The following is a 20,281-nucleotide window of genomic DNA, read 5'->3' on the forward strand; positions in this document are numbered from 1 at the left end:
GGAGATCTTAATTCTAAAGAGAAATGTAATGGTGAATCCACAGTTCCTTCTCAGGAAGCACTGAGAACCAAGATTCTCGAAGGAAATGCATGCTTTAGCAATTTCAGGGTAGGACATGACACCCAAGCAAGGGTCTCAAGTTGTGTACAAAGACCCTGCAGGGAGGCAAGTTCAATGTCCAAAGTGAAGGATCACATATGGCGCGCACAACAGAGAAATTCAATTCAATGAACATGAACTCAATATTAAAATATTGAGAAAATGTATACCATTCCAGGGAACAGAAGTCACCAATATAGTTTAATTCTACAACCTGAAAAAAAGGAAGCCACGGAGAGAGTAGTCGCTGTGTTCTGCCCGACAGGCTGAACGAAGAGACACTGGGAGTTGTAGCTGGTAATGCACATACAAAGAGATCAGTGTGTGTGCAGCGCTGCTCAGGCATGGAGGGCTCCAGATCATTTTTGTGACAGTTTTCTTTTGAAGCTTTTCCTACCCTACCCGCTGACGCAGGCAATTCGTGGCCGAGGGAGAGCCGCATGAGAGTAATCAGGGTTAAACAAATGCAAGTTACTTGCAAAGAGATTGAAAAACATACTTTTACAAGTTTAGAACTGCAGTGACTATTTTGGAGCAAGGCAATGTCGGACTTCTGAAAGAAGCACAGATTAATAAACGGATACATTAAGTGCTCTTTTTTTACATTATGTCATTATAAACAACCACGACTACATTTCACTTAGCGGTCCTAAAAACAGTTCTGTATGACACAAAAAAAGTAAACGGAAGCATGTTCAAATAATATAACTTTTATTTACATTTTTTTACTGTAAAGCTTTTTGTTTTAGAATTAAAAAATATATAAATTAACTCCGCTATAGTTAAGTGACAAGAAAACGAACACAAGGAGTGCTAAGGACGCCCTCTATTAGAGTTGTTATCATTGGCTGCACTGGTGAGATGAGCACACAATGTGGAGCACAGGCTACAGTGCGACATCTTTCAACTGCAGAGCAGTAGCAAGTGTTTGCAGGATTACAACTAAAACACTTTTAATTTAATCAGCGAATCTGCTTGCTGCGATTAATTTAACAAATGGTGTGAACTCTTTCTGTACTGTGCAGCAGAACTAACAAGACATGGCTCATTACATTTCAAGAAGAAAACAAGAACTCTGGACTTTGGCTTTTAAAGAGGGGAAACACAGCAATGCAATTAACTCCCACAAGCAGCAGCCTGTTTCCGTTTGGCAGACAAAATATGCACAAAATAAGCAGAGCAGAAGGATTTACTCTAGTAGACAGAGAGAGTCAACAGTCACAAAGGAAGTGTTTCAGAGTTTATTGAAGTTGGTTCTGTATACATCTTGTATGAAACTATGCTTGTGGCTTCCCTCTTCCAGTCCCTCTGAGTGAAAGCATCAGTGTTGTAAGTTTCAGTACCGATAAGGGAGTATGCCCTTGATCATGACACAAGAGGCAACATGTGAGAACACCTTAAGCAGGAACAATCAGGTGAGAAATACATCAAAGTGATCAGACAATGAAACTGCACAGGATAGCTGTGAGTAACTGCGACAGACCGAGCTCTTGCGGAGAATTAATTACTGGTTAAGAGTTGCTCATCCAGAGATGTAGATTCATGCCTCAATTTTAGGATGAGAGTTCAATATGCAAATGCTTCGTGTTTACTTTCAAGAGCACGTGTGTTACATGGATTTCGTGAAATTTAGGCACAGAATGGGCCCTCAATTGACCAATGTTGGATACCTCTTGTTTAGAAATGCACATGGACTGCTGATTTAACAATTGACTGCAACTTTTCTAAGTTTCACATCTCTTTTCTCCAATGCATCATAAACAATTCAGACTGATAGTCTACACCAGTGTCCAAATTATCACCTTTGTATTTAATAGGGCAGGAGGAATTTACTGGCTCAGAGCTCATCAAGACTACATGGAATGAATAAATAGTTTTCTAAAATGAATTCACTGGCGTGTGTCTTTTAATGGCTACCATAAGCCACACCCTGGCTCCTACATTGATCCCTCAATCTTGCTGTAACTGAAAGGGATGATTTTATTCCACGTTAACAATGAATTAACATGCTATAATCCCATCAAACGCCTAATTTATTTCATAGTGTGACATTAAAAATGTCATCGCAACATTCATCTACTTCACAAATCCTAAATCGACGACTACTCTATTAAATACATAGCGTACGACATGCAGCGCTAACCTACAAGGAAACGTAATTTGCGAGCTGCAGTGGTGCCTTGCACTCATTCTGGATGCCTTATGATCAATAATGGTCACTGAAGAATAACTAACTCGTCTATCTCTGGTTTGCAAACAATGGATTTCCCATTCACAGTTTCAGATGAAGTTTTTTTTTTTTTCTAATTGATAATATTGGTAGACAAAAGGCAACTATGACAATTAAGTGCTACTGCCCAGTGGCTCAAGACAATGCAAGGACATGTATCAGTCTGTAAAAACACCAATAGGAAGGCCTCAAATTAAACTACATGGAACAAGTGTTCTTGGGGGTGCCCTCTACTTTACAAAATATGCTTTTACTTTTTACCCTCTATTCCAACCAAGGCATCCAGGCTGCCGGAAACAGGGCTGAGTAGCGCTGACAAAGGCTCAGAGGCTCCTCCCACCGTTCAGCCCACCCTGCAGCGCGTGCTTCATCGGGGGTTGGAGACAGTGTGGTGGAAGGTTGGCCTTTGCACAGTAAGTTGCAGAGTTATAAAGTAATCAGCGGCGCAGACGAAGCAGTTCAGCTTTAACTTCAGCGTCATCCTCCAGAGCACCCTGGAGCATCTCGTGAGGATCTGAGGGCACTAGACAAACACAGCAGAGCTGCGCTAGGCAGGAGTCATTTCGACTTGGAAATGGCCAATCCAATCAGGCCCGCTAGGCCGGCCACGCCCAGGGCCATCCCTCCGACAATCGCCATGCCAACGAGACCATCTGCGGAGATAAGAATAACCAACAGCAACAGGTGATGAAAACATATGGTACCATGTATAGGGACAGTCTGCTAGCAAAGGCGAGTAACTACCACAACGCGTAATATGTGCAAGTTCTATACACAATCCACTGCTGCGAAACATTCATAACAGGTGAGCGCAGCACTCCTGGGAAATGCAGCGAGCTGTAACCACAGCTTGCTCTCCTGAAAGTAGTTCAAATACAAGAATATTTAGAAGAAATGTCTATCTCTGAACGTCTATAAAATACTTCCAGAAAGCTCACTAATAGCATGCAAATGAAATGAATGGTACCAAGACTGGCTCACAAAATAAAACGTTACCAAAATATATTTCAACTCAGACACAAAAGGAACACGGTTCCAGTTTTACTAGATTGTGTAATTAGAGGAAACCTCTAAATGTCTTTTCTTGAAGGCATCATATTATAAAATGTATTTGATGCAGGTCAATATTTATTTAAAAAATAAAAATAAAAAATAAAAAATATTGGTAAATCAATGTAAAGTCAGTATGTGCAACCTGGGGAAAAAAAAATATTAAAAAGTGGCGCTATTCTTAAAGTTACCAAAGTACATCAAGAGGTCTATGGCCATGCATGGGTACATACTTATAGCTTTCAGGAATTCATATAAATTCACAGAAATAGTTCTGGAAGCTCGTAACTGGTGCTGGTTTCTGACTATAGCCCTGGCAAGCATTTGTGAATACCATGTTCGCACAAGCAAATACACAAAGTATATTGCCTCACGCGAGTATCTGCTAAATAAGTGCAAATTAGTTGTGAAACTCTTTATCTCCAGGAGTGGAAATATATTTTCCCCAATGGAAAACAAACATCCCTGCACCCAAAGATTGTTGAAGATGGGAGTGCAGAACCTTACAACCGAGGAAGAAGTTTCCTTCTGGCCTTATCCGGATTTTATTCTCACCTTTAAAAGTTTAAATATGTAAAAGTGTATACAAATTATTGGAAATTTTGCTCTGCAGGACTTTTCAATTCCCAAATCCTACATGAAGAAATTGATGTGAGCAGACTTTATAAGCCATGATCGTTCGCTGCTGAAACAGATCAAACCTTTCCTATCTTCAATTAAAAGACAGAACCTCGCTTTTCAAGGAGAGTCCTCACCATTGAAGCAGCGGGAGGAACCCAATCCTTTGTGTGAGAAGAGAGGGTTGTGTCGTGGTCAGCCTGCGTAAGAATCTCTTATCCGTGGGACGTTTGCAAAGTAGTTAGTCCGCCAAAACCAGGAAAGCCACATACGGACCAACATTATACAACAGGTAACTGCAGCTAAAATATTAGCAAATAATGACTGAGGAGAGAGGCTAGCCAACACTGGTGGATCTAAAGCTAAGCGCGATAAAGGCCAGGTAACAGACTGTATGAAGTACCTAACAGCGTGCTGTGTATTGCTCGGATGGTCGCGAATGAACCTGTTAAGGTGCTGCAGTGTTGACATTTTATACAATCCCACTGTGCCACTGCAGGTAGAGTGATTATACAGTTATAAGAATATCTTGCCCCTGCACGGGGAGACTGAGACTGGACAGAGCTTTTAAAGTTAAGAATACGCGTTTTTCTTTAATGGTCGCCGGGCCGCCTGCTGAACACTACCCCGGAGTACAGGCGAGCCTCAACAAAGAAATTACTCCATCAGCACAGAGTACAGAAGGCTGGGATGTGTGAAAGTAACTTGTGTAATAAATACAGAGCGAGGAAGCATCGGTAAAACCAACAGGCATGGCTCGAACATGCTTATGTTTGCACAAAGGCTGCTGGCGCGTGGTACGAGGCAGCTCGCTCGGCTCTGCCAATGCTTACTTTCAAGCAATCTGCAAGGGTTCGATAAATGCATGGTATTTATTGTGAGTAAAGAGAACTGCTGCAAGCCACGCCAGGCAATCCACAGCATCTGAACACCGCCTTCGTCCCAGTGGAGTTTGTGGGTTTGGGGTAGGGTCTGGCCAGCTGTCCGGGTCTCGTGCCAACCAAGCCATCTGCAACAGGGCTCCAGTCATGGCCGAGCCCATCCTGCCTGTGCACAGCCAACGTCTCAGGTGAGCTCTGTGGGTTTTTTCTGAATTTGTGGCTGATTTTTTAGGGTCGAGTCTGCGTTGCATGCGCTCACGCCTGCTTATCGCTAGCGAGACGCTTTAGGTATTAGAAAAGGGTTCGGAGCCCCGTCGACGTCACATAAGTGTCTTCCATTGGCAAGTTGGCTTGCCTGTTAGAATACGCTTCTTTTGATTAGTGGAAGACACGCAGACGTCATGCCTTTTCCGGTGGTCAGCCTTCCTCGAGGGCAGCGACCAAGTACAGAGAACATGCGAGGCTCGCTGGGTTTGTGGACTACTTTTTCTCTATTTACGCAGTGCGATCTCGCTGGGCAGAAGTCGAGGGCTTCGCATACTATCGACCTTTTTACACACTTAATTGCACTTTTGCCGGTTACGTTCATAATTGCACTTTTGCCGATAGGTATTATTCCATGTGAACTGTAGGAGCGCAATCGCGCTGGTTTTTTCTTTTAATGTAAGAAAAATCCGGTTGGGAGTTTACAACTGTGAACAGCTGTAACTCCGACAAATGCGAGACCCTAGTTTATTATTATTATTGCTGCTTTGGGTCTCCATTTGGGCATCCAGGACAGTCTTTGAGAACCAGATACAGAGTAGAAAAATATTTAACATAGTCTGGGGATCTGCACCCAGATCTGCAGTTGCCTCCATAAAGCCTGGGCCGCTACCCTCCACCCCCAGAGCCCCCGGGGTCGGGGAGCACTCCTCGGCCACCGTGCACTTCACTTCTTTTCCAGGCCACAGGTTTCTGTACCTCGCATCTACTCATGACCGCACATACAAACGCGCTCAGTGACGGTCAGCCTTTTAGATCATTTGAGTCCACGGAACGCTCTAAAGGGGCTTCGGCCTACTATGGATAGAGCAGAAAAAAAACACTTGTCCCATCAATTTTTGATTGACAGGCTTGGTAAAATCAGCATGGGGCTAAACTATACATTTTTCAATATCAGCTGGTCCTATCAGCTTTTTTTAAAATAAAACCATTAAACGGATATTCATGAAAGCACAGAGGGTTGTAACTTGGAGCAGGCATCTTGGTGAAAACTGTTCAGGATCAAATCAGTGCGTTTAAGATTGCAAAGCTTTCCTGCAGTTTTGCCGAACAGTGCAAAACTTATTAAAGTTTCAACGAATGCCATTCCAATCGTGAAAGAAAACAAGTTACTTACCTGTAACTACAGTTATCCAGTATTGGTATCTTTCATAAATTCACATGCTTGAATCATCCCCGTCGAAGTGGGAGTCCCACGGTACATAAAATAGCAATAAATAATAAATCATTTTTTTTTGCCATAGGCTATAATGGAGCCAGCACTTGCTCACATAGCCTATCCATGTCCTTTTGTGAAAGGACCCAAACCTGCCTGCTGTCTAATCAGGCACCAGCACCCTCTAGAACCTTCTCCAGAGAAGCTCCCGTACTCAGATTTTCCAGCACGAGAGTGAAAAAAATTAGAACCTGAGAGGAAATGCGAGATCAAAGGGGAGGAGGGTGGGTCGCATGTGAATTTATGAAATTACCAATACTGGATAACTGTAGTTACAGGTAAGTAACTTGTTTTCTTATCCAGTATTGGATCTTTCGTAAATTCACATGCTTGAATCTGAATAGACAGCAGTATGGTTGATAAACATTGTATCCAGCGTGGGTGGAGGGTGCGAGCATGAAGACGCTCTAGCTCCAATATAAATAATAATAATAATAATAATAATAATAATCATAGTAAACTCATACATTTCTGATCGCGAATTACGAAGGAATACAGATACTTTAAGTACGTGTACATAAATACTGAAATTCATGCTGTAAATACCGAGATATATATCTATAAATACATACATACACCTTACATATTCACATGGAAGCATAATAGAAAACATGGTTATTTGCATTTCAAACCATATGTCTATAACTAAAGAAAGGTCTCACCTTAATGAAAGAGGGCGTAGAACAGCTTGTCCTACTAGAGAGTTTGTTCATGTCGCAGCCTGGCAAATTTTATCAAGGGCAATACCTTAAAACAAAGCAGCCGATGCGGAGACTGCTCTTGTGGAGTGGGCTCTCGGGCGCCTAGTCAACGGTTTTCCTGCCTTCGTGTGACAAAATTGGATTGTTGAAGAAATCCATTGGGCTATAGTGGCCTTGGTTACTCCTGTTCCCTGTCGTCCCAGAGAATAAGATACTAGGAGTTGGTCTGATTTTCTGATGTGTTTGGAACTTTGGAGATAAAATTTTAGGCATTGTTTGATGTCCAAAGAGTGGAGAGTTTTCTCTGCGATCGTAGTAGGGTTTGGAAAAAAGGTTTGTAGAATAAAAGGTTAATTGAGGTGGAACGAAGATGGAACCTTGGGAATATATTTGGGATTGGTTCGGAGCATAACAAAGTCTTCAGAGAAAACCAAAAAGGGTTCTTTAGTAGTGAACACCTGTATATCACTGACTCTCCTGGTAGAGGTGAGAGCGAGCAAGGTTGCCACTTTCCAAGTGATGTACTTGAGCTCCGCCCTATGAATGGGTTCAAAAGGAGCTTTCATGAGTTGGGAGAGGACAATATTAAGATGCCACTCTGGCGGAGGTAAGCGTACCGGAGGAAAGGTGCGGAACAGCCCTTTCATAAACTGTTTGATGACTCTGGATGAGCCGATAGATGGCCTGTCAGCCGATCGTCTATAAGAGGCTATAGCTGCTAGGTGAATCTTGACTGATGCATGGCAAAGACCAGCTTTGGAGAGAGAGAGAGCAGGTAAGAAAGAATTTGCTCAGGGTTATTCTGAAATGGGTGAAAATTATTCTGAGAGCACCAAACACAGAATCTCTTCCATTTGAGTTTGTATGTCTTGTTCGTGCTCTCTGCTCGTGCCTTAGATAATGTAAGTATACATTCTTGATCAATGTTCATATCGTGGAACTCTCTGTACTCCAGAGCCAAGCATGAAAGTGTAGCGAAGTTGGGTCGGGATGTAGGATGAGACCCTGATTCTTCGTTAGAAGATTGTGGTTGCAAGGAAGGCGGACTGGATTGGCTACTGACCAGAGTAGGAGCTCCGTGTACCAGTACTGCCTGGGCCACTTGGGGGCTATGAGAATGATCCTGCAGCATTCGGTCTTCATTTTCCTGAGGAGCCTGGGAATCAGTGGAATGGGGGGAAAAGCGTATGCAAAGATCCCGGACCATCTTATCAAAAGAGCATTTCCCCACGACCCCGGGAGTGGGTATCGACTGGCGTAAAACTGGCATTAGGCGTTCAGATTGGTGGCGAACAAGTCTAAGATCGGCCGACCCCATCGTTCGAAGATGTCCTCGAGTATGGTCTGGTTGAGTTCCCACTCGTGAAAGTTGTCGTCCGTCCTGCTGAGAGAGTCCGCTAGAGCATTGTTGACCCCAGCCAGGTGCTCTGCCCTGAGGCGGACGTTGTTCAGTGTGAGCCAGTTCCAGAGAGACTGAGCTTCTCTTGAGAGGGAGAGGGATCTTGTTCCTCCCTGCTTGTTGATGTAAAACATGCTTGTTGTGTTGTCTGTTCTGACTAACACTGATGATCCTGCAATGCGTGGCAGGAAAGCTTTGAGCGTGAGATGAATCGCCTTCAGCTCTAACAGGTTTATGTGCATCTCTTTTTGGAGCTTGGACCATCTGCCTTGAATGCGCATGTCCTGTAAGTGGCCTCCCCATCCTTCCAAGGAGGAGTCTGTGATGATGACAAAGTCTGTCATTGGTGCCAGAAAAGTAAGACCGTGGGAGAGGTGGTTGATGTGAGACCACCATTCTAACGCCTGCCGAATTTTTGGTGTGATAGTTAAGTCGTCGAAGGATCCTTGCGACTAGGTCCATTGAAGTTGCAGTTCTTCTTGCAGCGGCCTCATTTTGAGTCTTGCTAGCCGTACTAGGACTATGGCTGAGGAAATCATGCCCAGGAGCGATTTGAATAGTCGTACTGAAACAAACTTTTTTGCGGAGATTGTGACAGCCAATTGGGTCAGCTTCTGCTGCCTTGCTAGGGTAAGATATGCCTTGTTTTGGATAGTGTCTAATTCTGCTCCCAGGAAAACTCTCCTGCATGCGGGAAGCACGACTGACTTCTGTAGGTTCACTGTTAGACGCAAACCATTGAATAGTTTTAGGCAGGCGTTTGTCGCTTTGGAAGCTAGTAGAGATGAGGGAGCTTTTATGGGCCAGTCGTCCAGGTATGGGAACACCTGGAAACCCTTGCTTCTGAGGGAGGCTGCGACCGGGGCAAGGCATTTCGTGAAGATTCTCAGCCCTGATCTTAGGCCAAATGGTAGGACTCTGAACTGATAATGGGCACCGGCTACTGTAAAACAGAGATATTTGCGATGCTTTTGGTGTATTGGTATGTGGAAGTAGGCGTCCTGGAGATCTAGAGTTGTCATAAAATCTCCAGGATTCAGGAGGTGCAAGATATCTGACAGTGTGATCATCTGGAAGGATGGTTTCTGAAGGAACTTGTTGAGTTCCCTGAGGTCTTGTATAGGAGGCCACTCTCCTGACTTCTTCCTTATGAGGAAAAACCGGGAGTAGAATCAGAGACCCCGTTGTTGCACAGGAACTGCCTCTATAGCCCCTTTGGCAAGAAGGCTGAATACTTCCGCTTGAAGCAGACGAAGGTGGAGAGACCTGCCTGATGTTGGTGGGTGAAGCGGTGGCTTTTGTGTGAATTCCAGGGTGTGACCTCTTGTCACTATATCCAGCACCCATCTGTCTGATGTTATTTTCTTCCACTCTTGGATGAAGTTGGAAATATTTGCTCCTATTTGCTGATGTCGTGGGCATTGGGGGAGCATAGCCGGTGCCTGTAGAAGATCATTGTTTTCTGGGTTGGTCTCTGGATTGCGAACCCTGTCTTCGTTCACCTCCTTGTCTGGTACAGGAGGCAGTCGATGATTGCCTGTACTGCTGATGGTATGAAGGCCTGTACTGGGATTGCTGGTATTGTCTGTGGAAGGAACCTCGAAATGAGGTGAAACCTCTTCCTCTAGCCCCTCGAAGGGCTGTTTCCGGTACTGCAGGGTACCCAGGACGGTGTCCGTGTCCGTCTTGATGGCTTGAAGTGCGTCATCCACATGTTTGCCAAATAGAGATTCGCCATCGTAAGGCATGTCTAGGATTCGGGACTGCACTTCTGGTCTAAAAGATGTGGCCTTGAGCCAACCTTGCTGTCGTAAGACCGCGGCACCCGCTAGTTGGCGGAAACCAGTAGAGGCTATGTCAAGAGCGCAGTCGATAATTTCTTCCGACGTACGCTCACCTTCCTGTAGGATCTTTCGTGCCTCTGCTTGTTTATTTTCAGGGATGAGGTCCAGGAAAGGTTGCATGTCGGACCACATTTGGCGGTCATATCGACCTAGAATCACTAAAGAATTTGCTGCCCTGACAGTGATTGCAGACATGGAGGAGAATCTCTTGCCTATATTGTCCAGTCTTCGACCTTCCTTGTCTGGAGTAGTAGAGATAGGTGTCGATGGGTTTTTGGAGCGCCTTTGACCAGCCTGTGAGATCACAGAGTCAGGCTTTAAATGGCCAGTAGGGCATGCCGGAGAATCTTGGGTTGCCTTGTATTTCTTAGCCAGTTTTTGTGGAACTGGAGGAACCGTAGCCGGGTTTCTCAATCTTTGTGCCCTCGCTCCATATGAAATCAATAATCGGAATGGACCATACCGACTTCCGTGATTGTTCCTTGAACTCGTGTAGGAAACATTCTGACTGGGAGACAGATGTTGGAAGGTGAAAACGTACCGCGGCTCTGTCCATAAGATTATGGAAACCACCTATGTCCTCGGGCGGAGAATCAGAGGGGCGAGGAGGTGGTGGAGAAGGAGTGGGGGCCAAGTAATCATCCCATTCCTCTGTAGGATGTTGTGGAGTGGAAATTTCTCCTTCTTGTTCCTCTTCCCCTGAAGTGGAACCTTCATCTCTGGGGGGTGCAGCTAACACCGAGTGGGATGTCAATCTTGGAGTAGCTGGAGGAAGAGGAACATTGACTGGTGTCACCGTAGAGACTGGCGCTGGTGGTTGATCTTCCGCTGCCAGTGGGAACCTTCTCCTATAATCCTGAAGCATGGATTGTAAATCCTGGATTAAGGAGGAAGGCATTTGTACAGTATCTCTGTGTTGAGGCTCTCGTGTTTCGTAATATTGTTCCTGATGAGAGTAGTATGGTTGGTATTGTTCATACTCATTCTCATCTTGGTACTTGACATGGAGCTGCGAGGGGCTATGTGCATCTCCGAATGGACCTTCGTCAGATTCCTCCCAGTCAAGAAGATGACTGGGTACTAAAGCTGACACCTTGTTTGAAGATGTGTCAGTTGGATAAATGTCCGGTGCAGGTAGAGATCTGATCCTGACCATGGCTCGGAGATCTGGAGACCTGGAAGAGGCAGGAGTGGCCTCAATCTGTCTACTAGGCACCAGTGTTGTCGATGGCGTGAAAGTTGATGCAGCCGTGGATGGTACATATTTTTCCATCGACGATGGTCTCGCCGACGATGGTTTCGCCGACGGTAGTGTCTTCGTCGAGGATGACTTCTTTGATGGTGTCTCCGTCGATGGTGAAACCGCCGATGACCATGGCATTGTTGACGTTATAGTCGACGGGGCAGTCGTCGACGGTGTTGTAACCGACGATGTTTTTACTATACTTGTCGACGGAGTTTTGATAGAAGGGATAGGATCCCTTACCATCGATGTTAAGGTAGTCGACGCTGACGATGTAGTGGAGACGGTAGTTGTTGGTACCGTCGTCGTCACGGTCGTCAACGGTGTTGTCGTCGATCTGATTTTTAGAGTAATTTTTCCAGAAGTGGAAGGCTCTGAGGAAGGAGATAGACGGTAGGACTCCTTCTTCTGAAGAGGAGAGGAAGGCCCAGAGGAGACTGAAGTCTGTAAGGATTTCTGCCTCTTCCTGGATTTTTCTGTGTGGCCCAGGTCCTCTGATCTGGACCTTTTGTGTGGCCTCTCTGACCCACTCTCCTCACCTGAAGTACAGGATTTGGCCTGTAACCATGTCAGGAGCCTGCCCTCACGGTCTCTGAGGTTGTTTGTGGAAAAGGTGCGACATATTTTGCAGTCCTTAACCTGGTGTTGTGGGTAGAGACAATACAAACAGTCTTTATGTGGGTCATCCACATGGAGCCTTTTCTTTCCACAGGTTTTGCAAGGGCGGAAAAGGCCTTTCCTAGAACAATCCGACATATTTTCAACTCTTTTGAGAGAAAAAGTTCTGAAGTAGAAGAAAAAACTGAGCAGAGCTCAGGGAGACTCCCTTCACACGACGTGCAGTAGAAAATCTGAGGAAGTGAGCTTCTCTGGAGAAGGTTCTAGAGGGTGCTGGTGCCTGATTGGACAGCAGGCAGGTTTGGGTCCTTTCACAAAAGGACATGGATAGGCTATGTGAGCAATTGCTGGCTCCATTATAGCCTATGGCAAAAACATTTTATTTATTAATTATTGCTATTTTATGTACCGTGGGACTCCCACTTCGACGACGGGGATGATTCAAGCATGTGAATTTATGAAAGATCCAATACTGGATAATTGATGTAACTACACCCACAGCATCACAGCAGGAAGGGGGGCTGTCGGCCAGATGCATATGAGGTTGCATCGAGCTCTTAAGGTTGTATATTGTGTTTATCTATTCAGAAACTCAGATGATACTCCATTGACTTACGAACCGCGCTGCCTTGTTTACGACCAAATGTATCTTTTGTACCATGTCAAACTATTTACTTTCTCCAGATTAACAAGGACTTGTAGTACCTGATTGAGGTCAAATTTGAAAAAAAGCAAACACAGCAGAAAGCGTCATTTCAACTAAAATTTAAAGTTTCAACACAAGCAGGCTATGATATATGATATGAAAAGACAATTTGTAGCAATCCCCCACCAAAAAAACAATATGTTATCGATGTGTTGTGTGTATATCTAAAGAATGGGGAGGAAAAACATAATAAAAAACATTTTTTTTTTTTTAGAAGCAACCAGCAAGTGCCATGAGGTGAGGTTACGTGACACGTCAGGAGAAGGAGGTCTCAGTCCCACTTTGACTGCTCAATGTCACGGTGCGCAGTATTTACAATATGCTGATGTGTGGCCAGGCAGGGAAAGATTAAAGTGTGTCGGTCTCAGATTAAAATAAAATATCAAGTTGAGGGCAAGAAAAACACTATCTTCACACTTTCAGTCGTAGTGTGAGTGACCAATATTTATGCGGTGGTTGTGGGGGTGTACCAGAACACCCAAGTAATCTCTCTGGATAAACGGACAGGCAAAAAACACGTATGATGGCCCCGAAATCAAGGTGACACAGGAGAAAAAAAACTGTGCACAGTGGTAAGTTTGAAATTATCTTATGATACATAAAGAACAAGTTACTTTACCTTTTCTAGACAACAACCCGCTGCACCAGAGACTGAATCACATCTCTGGTAGAGGGCAGAGGCCAGGCACTCCCCGCCGGTGCCTTTTCGCAATATTATTGTTGATGCTCCTATAGCCAGGATTGAGTCTTCATGTGCTGTGAAGCAGCCATCATATTGTGTAACACGACACAGATTCCTCGCAGTGTAAGGTCCCTTTGCCCTCACAACTGAACTGCATTCACTCAGTGCTACCAGAAACAACCACATCGCGGACAGAGCTGAAAGCAGCGCTGGACCGTCACTGCTGGACGCCTCCCTGAGAAGTGCCAACATGACACAGAAAGAGGGAATACTGAAGAGAGACCACCCCAGTCGCCTCCCCGGCCTTGTGGTCACCGCAGTCCACAGAAATAGTTAATAAGTTGCCAATGGTGCAAGAGAAGAGGATGAAACATTACTGTACCTCAAGAGTTCTGATTCTCTCCAAAACTATCCAACTCTTTTCTGGAAATCTGGCTTGCTTTTTCGTGGCTAGAGTTAAACATATATACTCAGCAGCGCTAGGTTCATGGTCCTTTTTTAAGTGAAATTACAGGATGTTACATGGGCCTACAGTGAGGACGCTGAAAAGAGCTGGCGGCCCCTTAGGCACACACTGGTTTTATGTCAAACATGTGAGAAAGCAGGGTGTCCCACAATAGGTATGGGTTACCGGTGAGATGGTTAGTGGTGGAGGCTCAACCAATCAGAGGATGCGTTTGGTAAGAGTCACACAACCAACTAGGATGTACCTGAGCATTCGAGTGAATGGAGTCATCTGAAGCTCCCAGCTTACCCTGCCGGAGCAGAGATGAAGGTGCAGAGTAAAGGCAGAAAGACCGGTGTTGCATAAAACCTTTTAGTATGGCCGACAGACAGCCAGAGGTCCCACCAGCCTCATGTTTCCCAATAAATTAGGATTTAAAAAGATAAAATCACAAAGGGATTTGGAGGTGGTATCAGATCTTAACATATGAAGCAGCCAAGGCCCAAGCCTGTGATTTATCTAGATATCTGTATCCACCTGAAGAGACGAACCCCAGCGTGAGCAACGCATCCTTTAATGCCTCAGATGCCCAACTAGGTGCTGAGGAAGGACCTTGCATGTCCCCTAAAGAAGCCGTCTGATAGCTATGGAGAGGCCACATTTACAACCACTCAGAAACAAACTTAACGGCATTCACGTCTAAGTGGCACTCGATGACAGATGCCAGATTCTCTGCCTTGAATCACAAAATACCCCTTCCTAGGGGTTTACTTCCCTGCCTTTTGCTGTGATTTGTATTCCGGCACCCTCTTTTCCTTGGCTTCTTGTGATGCTTTACTCTGGCTGAACTTTTAGTGTCCACTGAGCTACCCAAAGGTTTCTGCTTGCTTCACTGTCGCCTCACAGTCCTGCTGCCGACCTATAATGCAATATTTGTGTCATGTTAACCTGTGGTACCACCTGCTCACAGTACCATGCGATGCGCTTGGGTTAACCTGCGGTACTGGGAGGTCACAGCTGTCCGGCCAGTGGTACGTGACTGGTCTTGAGTCTAGTCTTCTTTGAGGGGTATCGTTGGCCAAAGAGAGCTAATCACAGACCGGTTATTAGAGGCACTGTTCTGGATTTAACTGGGCTGGAATGACAAAAGCGTCTTGGAGAATCAGGAACCGCTCACACAGTAGTCTCATTCAATACAAAGCTCTAGAGCACACTACTTTGGAGAGCTCTGCAGCAGTTCTTTCCTGTTCTTTGCTTACCCCACTCAGTGTGTGGTATTACTTTACATTGTGTGCCAATGTCAGAGGGACCGCTAGTCACATCAAGTTCCAGTACAGATGCCTGTCTGAAGAGGTACCAATTCTTAGAAGAAGAAATGTTTTGCAACAAGAAGACACACAATTACCATGCAGATCCCCAGGTCACACAAGGAGGTGATGCCCCACAAAAAGACAGATTTACAAGTACAACACTCTGGTTTCTGAACACATACTCACCCTTCTGCATGGCTTTCTCAATCAGCTTCTCGAGCTCCAGCGCCTGTGTGTTTTTAGGCTCCGTCTTAAGAAGTGTTCGGACGTACTTTAGCGCTTTATCATATACCTGAAAGAAAACAATGATAACTTCTCACCAACTTTCTATTTGGGAGACAAGCTAGACCATTAACAGTTTATTCACCTTCACATCAGGACCTGAACTCACCACCACTAAAAATATTTCCAAAAAAAAAGTGTATGAGAAATTCCCTAGTTCCGCAAGGCTGACACTCACTTAACTACTCGACTCTGCTTCCCAAAGAGACAAGGATTACTGTTGTACCAGGTTACATGAACTCAATGTCTACTCAATAGTAACCCACAAAAGTCACCAGCATTTATTCCTTTTTCCATAAAACAGGGCTGTGAATATTCAGGTTTACTCAACAACAGGTGCTTACACGCCAAGTAGTAAAGGTATCTCGACATTCACATCAACTGGCGTGGTATTTCTGCTTCCCTAACACACCTCAACCCGATGGCATTGTTCTTTTGTTTTAGAAATAGTCTAGTTCCTGGTGAATGAAAATTCAAGAAAGCCAAGCCAATAAATAATTCCACATTTTTTGATAACTGTGTCCTTCATTCCAGTGGAGACTGAGACAATTACTGTCAATTATACAACTAAAATGGCTTCACGGCAGGTTTAAGATGTGCCTATAATTGTTTGGAGGAGGAGGAGGGTGGGGGGGGGGGGAACGACGCCCAAAAGACGAGATTTAACAATAAAATCAAAAATCCCTTAACAGGCCTTGAGAAACCTACCACCCACTTTCCATGGTGAGTCAAATTTTATCAAGTTGAGCTATATTTAGGACCTACTCCCCCATTCTGGCGAGTTGACAAAGAATAGGTGTTCTATTCACTCTGAGAGTAAAAAGAGCAATAAAGATGCCTTTAAATCTTGCTCTTATCTGGTCACATTTGCTCAGTGGTCAGAGATAGAGGTCCGAAGTCAGTTTACTGCTGACTGCAGAGTTACAGGATTTGGTAAAGTCAATTGCCTGACCTGCTTTACAAAGATTGTGAAATGAAAGGCTGAAGGGTGTCAGTTTTTCCTAACACAACATTTAAATAGCTTATAAATCAACTGTACAAACATTTATGAATATGTTTTAGCACTTGTAGAAGCCTACATCTTGTACTTCTGTGTGATGAAACTCATATCTTAATAGGATGAAAGGAAATCAAGATACTTTACTTGGTGACATGCAAATGATCAATATTTTTTGTGAAACCCAGTTTTCAAAGTTTATAGTTAATACACTATGCAATTTTAGCAGTAAAGCTGAAAGTTAGTGGGAACGTTTTTGGCCATTTCAATGGAAAAAGTACAGTTTTTAAATTACAGTGTACTACAACATCATGCTTTAGTAATATATTTATTAAAAGTGAGTGTTTAAACAAGAACTGAGAAATACTCCTGCCCTGATGGGAATGCTATTGAGTAAACCAAGAGGCAAGTCGGGGATCTTGTATTCCCTATATCTGGGCTAGATTCTTATTATTCATGGAGTAAACATTTAGGCTATTTAATCAAACAACGATTTTTTTTGTACAGCAGAAATGCAGAACTCACATCTTTGAAGGTGTACTTATTAAGCGTCCATACTTTGCTCCTTTTGCTATTTTTATCGTATTGCATTTATCGGACATATATTAACATCTATGCACATCACAAAAGTGAATCTTCCATGTTCAGTAGCTTTCCACAACATGATCTTTCCTATGATCCATATCTCAAAGGACTGTGGAAAACAATCTCCCCTTACTAATCCATGTCAAGATTCCAAAAACCCATCTTATCAAATAAAACCCAAAAGAAAAACCTCAGAAAAATGCTGGCAAATCATATATCAACCAAGTATAACATTCAACATCACTAAAAATTCAAACCCACCAAGTCAGAATCCATTTGTGTTGACTGCACATTCATCTCGATTGCAATCCGTACGTTCTCTTCCCCACAATTACACACAGAGGATGCAACCGCGTTGTGGGTCATTCAGTACAGGCTTTTTCTGTGTTCATGGCAGACTGTTAAACAGGGCTTCGTACTCCGAAGAGTTTTACATTTAGAAACCCCAATCCCACTGCTCAGTTTAAAAGGAGCCAAAGTGTTCAACCAAATCAACCAGCCGTTCCTGCGTGCTGGTAACAGGTTACTTCTGCCTCCTCTCCTGTACAATTTGTGTAACTGCACTGATGACAAGAAACAGAGCTACAAAGAGAAGGAGCGCTTCTGGTGCCCCCTACTCACCGCTGTCGGAGCACAAACCTTAACCCCCAACTGTGTTTTATTTTTTTTAACACAGACTATTAGTTTCTTTAAAGTTGAGTAATCATGAAAGGCAGGTCACTATAACATTCTGGAGTTTTTGATCTTCGTTCCTGTGGGACAAGTGCAGTGAATGTCACATCCCACTGTCGCTGTGATGCTACCTTAACAGGGAAAGCAGAAGTCAAGCTGCATGTAAATGAAATGTTGTGCGAAAGTGCATCAGTCCTTCATCAGATAGGTTACAAGAATGTAACGCTCCCCCAAACCCATGTTCGAGAACTGGAAATGTTATCAGGTCATGTGCACTGTTGGATATGCTCAAAGCATTTGGATGCGGTCGCTCAGCTCAGGCGACACAGTGCTCCATGCAAGTCTAAATCTGTAACTAAATCAAACAGTTTAAAGTCACTGTGAATTAGGTCCCTCTCACAAAAACACACTGACCCATGTCGAAGAAACGCACACTTGCCACAGCACAGACGTGTGGGTGCCCTTTCTCAGCTCTAATCTCTATCAGCCTGGAATACACCAACATGAAGAACCTGCCTGAATCTACAACCAGAACAGTTTGAAAAGAAGTCTTCAGCCGGATGCAACTTACCTTCAACCTGTAATGGGCCACGCTGAGATAAAATATGTAATCTCTTTGCTCCTCCTTGCTTCCTTTAGGTAACAAGTCTAGAGAGGACAGAAGAGGTGGTCATGATGAGCTGTCCAACATTACAGATCACAAGGCACAAAAATAATTACTATGTCCACAAGCAGTCAGTCACAATGACCTCCTGCGCTGCATCACCTTTTATCTCACTGTGTCTAGGTACAGAAGATGCCTTTTACACGACAAAGTGCTATATCCCAAACTATAAAAAAAAAACAAAAAAAGGACAACTAACTTACGGTGGTAGCTCATGTACCCCTAAACCTAGCGGCCTTCATCCAATTTGGTGGCAGATCTGCCATCATGAAACTGAAGCACCTCTGCGTAGTACACATGAAAACACATTTGCAGTGGTCGGTACAAATGTAAAACCTGTCTGCCAACTTATCTCTATTTCGTCCTCCACTTAACAGGAAACATTTTAAGCAACAGAGGAGCATTTACCTTCCAAGAGATCTGTGCCCTTCTTGATGTCATCATTGTACTTGCTTCTTATCAGACACCAGGCGTACTCAAACTGGGTGCTTTTGGACACACATCCAGCCAACTTCTCTCCTTGGTACTTCTTTTCAAACCTCTACAAGAAGCAGCAAAGCATATACTTACTATTGGTTCTGCAAAGTGGGTTCTTACAGCTCATCTTAACAACTATGAAGGACAGAGCTTCAGTCAAGGTAACAGAGGCCAGCAATATGAACAGGGCATCCAGGTTTATCGTACACTCTAACACTTGTGATGACATTTTATTTTTGCTCATTCTATTAGCAGTTAGGCATATTTGTGTATTGCTTTGGAAATACATTAAGGTACAAACAATATATTTCCACATTTTAATAACAAAAGTGCACTCAAATTAAGATAATGGGCGCACCAAATAGCCATTAAAAAAAACACAATCCTTACTTGAATACATTAGGTTTGTGGTACAACTTTGATTATCTACATGTAAGTTATAAAGACAACTTGTTGCTTGTGCTGTCAGTGTACAACTATTGGCCTTTTCATTATCAGTAGCAGAAAAGAAACTCAAAGGAAGGTCTAACCTGTGTATTTTTGAAATTTTAAAAATAAATTCAAGTGAAATAGATTGTCTGAAGTGTGTTGTCAAGTTTTAAAAAAATATATAATCATCAGGCAAGACGGCACATCGAACCTTAATTAAAATAATGAAGTTTGTGCTTGCGACTAGTGCTGGTATACTCAACCTAGAGAACACCATCTCTGGTCGGAAGGACATGTTCCATTATCTGCCCACGGTGCACAAACAAGGCAAATGAGACTATCAGGGCATATACACTAAAGCTCTTCCGCCTCCTATCCTCAAAATGGGAAAACAGATATCTGAAACATTCACTGTCTTCCTCTACATCCCCATGCACCGCCCACAGCCGGGCCCCAAAACTCCTCCAACATAACCTCCAACAAAAACTCTCTCTCTCCTCCACAAGCTACAGACCCAGGAACCCGAGACATAACAATGGTTGGTTTGCATGGATAGTCTGATCTCCACCTGCACTTCCATATCCAATGCTCCCCCACGTGACAGATTTCCAATAGAAGTGCAACCATAAATACCTGCTGGCACTCACAGACATACAGCGTATACCCACTACACCACTTCTGATCTCCACACCTCCATGATCTCCTAATACCACCCAAGTACAAACTACTGCATCTAGACAGACATGTAGCAATTATCTGCAGAAGGCCCCTAGCAGTGCTAAGGTGGATAACTAGTCCACAAGACCTTCCAAGCTTTAACTGCCAACCCTAGTAACCACTTGTTCTCCTATATCTAGATTACATATTAC

General features: G+C 43.9%; 1 protein-coding gene across 2 annotated transcripts in view; it reads right to left on the reverse strand.

Moving 5' to 3' along the window:
* Nucleotides 1–793: 793 nt before the first annotated feature.
* The window catches only part of FIS1 (fission, mitochondrial 1), a 30,680-nt gene continuing 11,192 nt past the window's right edge, over nucleotides 794–20,281 (reverse strand). For both annotated transcript variants that reach the window (XM_069215755.1, XM_069215756.1), the window contains 4 exons: nucleotides 18,915–19,047; nucleotides 18,414–18,490; nucleotides 15,493–15,598; nucleotides 794–2,982 (listed from right to left, as the gene is read on the reverse strand). In XM_069215755.1, the coding sequence (XP_069071856.1) occupies nucleotides 2,888–2,982; nucleotides 15,493–15,598; nucleotides 18,414–18,490; nucleotides 18,915–19,047 (411 nt within the window). In that variant the 3' untranslated portion in view covers nucleotides 794–2,887. The remainder of the gene's footprint in view (nucleotides 2,983–15,492; nucleotides 15,599–18,413; nucleotides 18,491–18,914; nucleotides 19,048–20,281) is intronic.

Source organism: Pleurodeles waltl, chromosome 12 (genome assembly GCF_031143425.1).
Source record: "Pleurodeles waltl isolate 20211129_DDA chromosome 12, aPleWal1.hap1.20221129, whole genome shotgun sequence".
In the NCBI taxonomy this organism is placed as follows: domain Eukaryota; kingdom Metazoa; phylum Chordata; class Amphibia; order Caudata; family Salamandridae; genus Pleurodeles; species Pleurodeles waltl.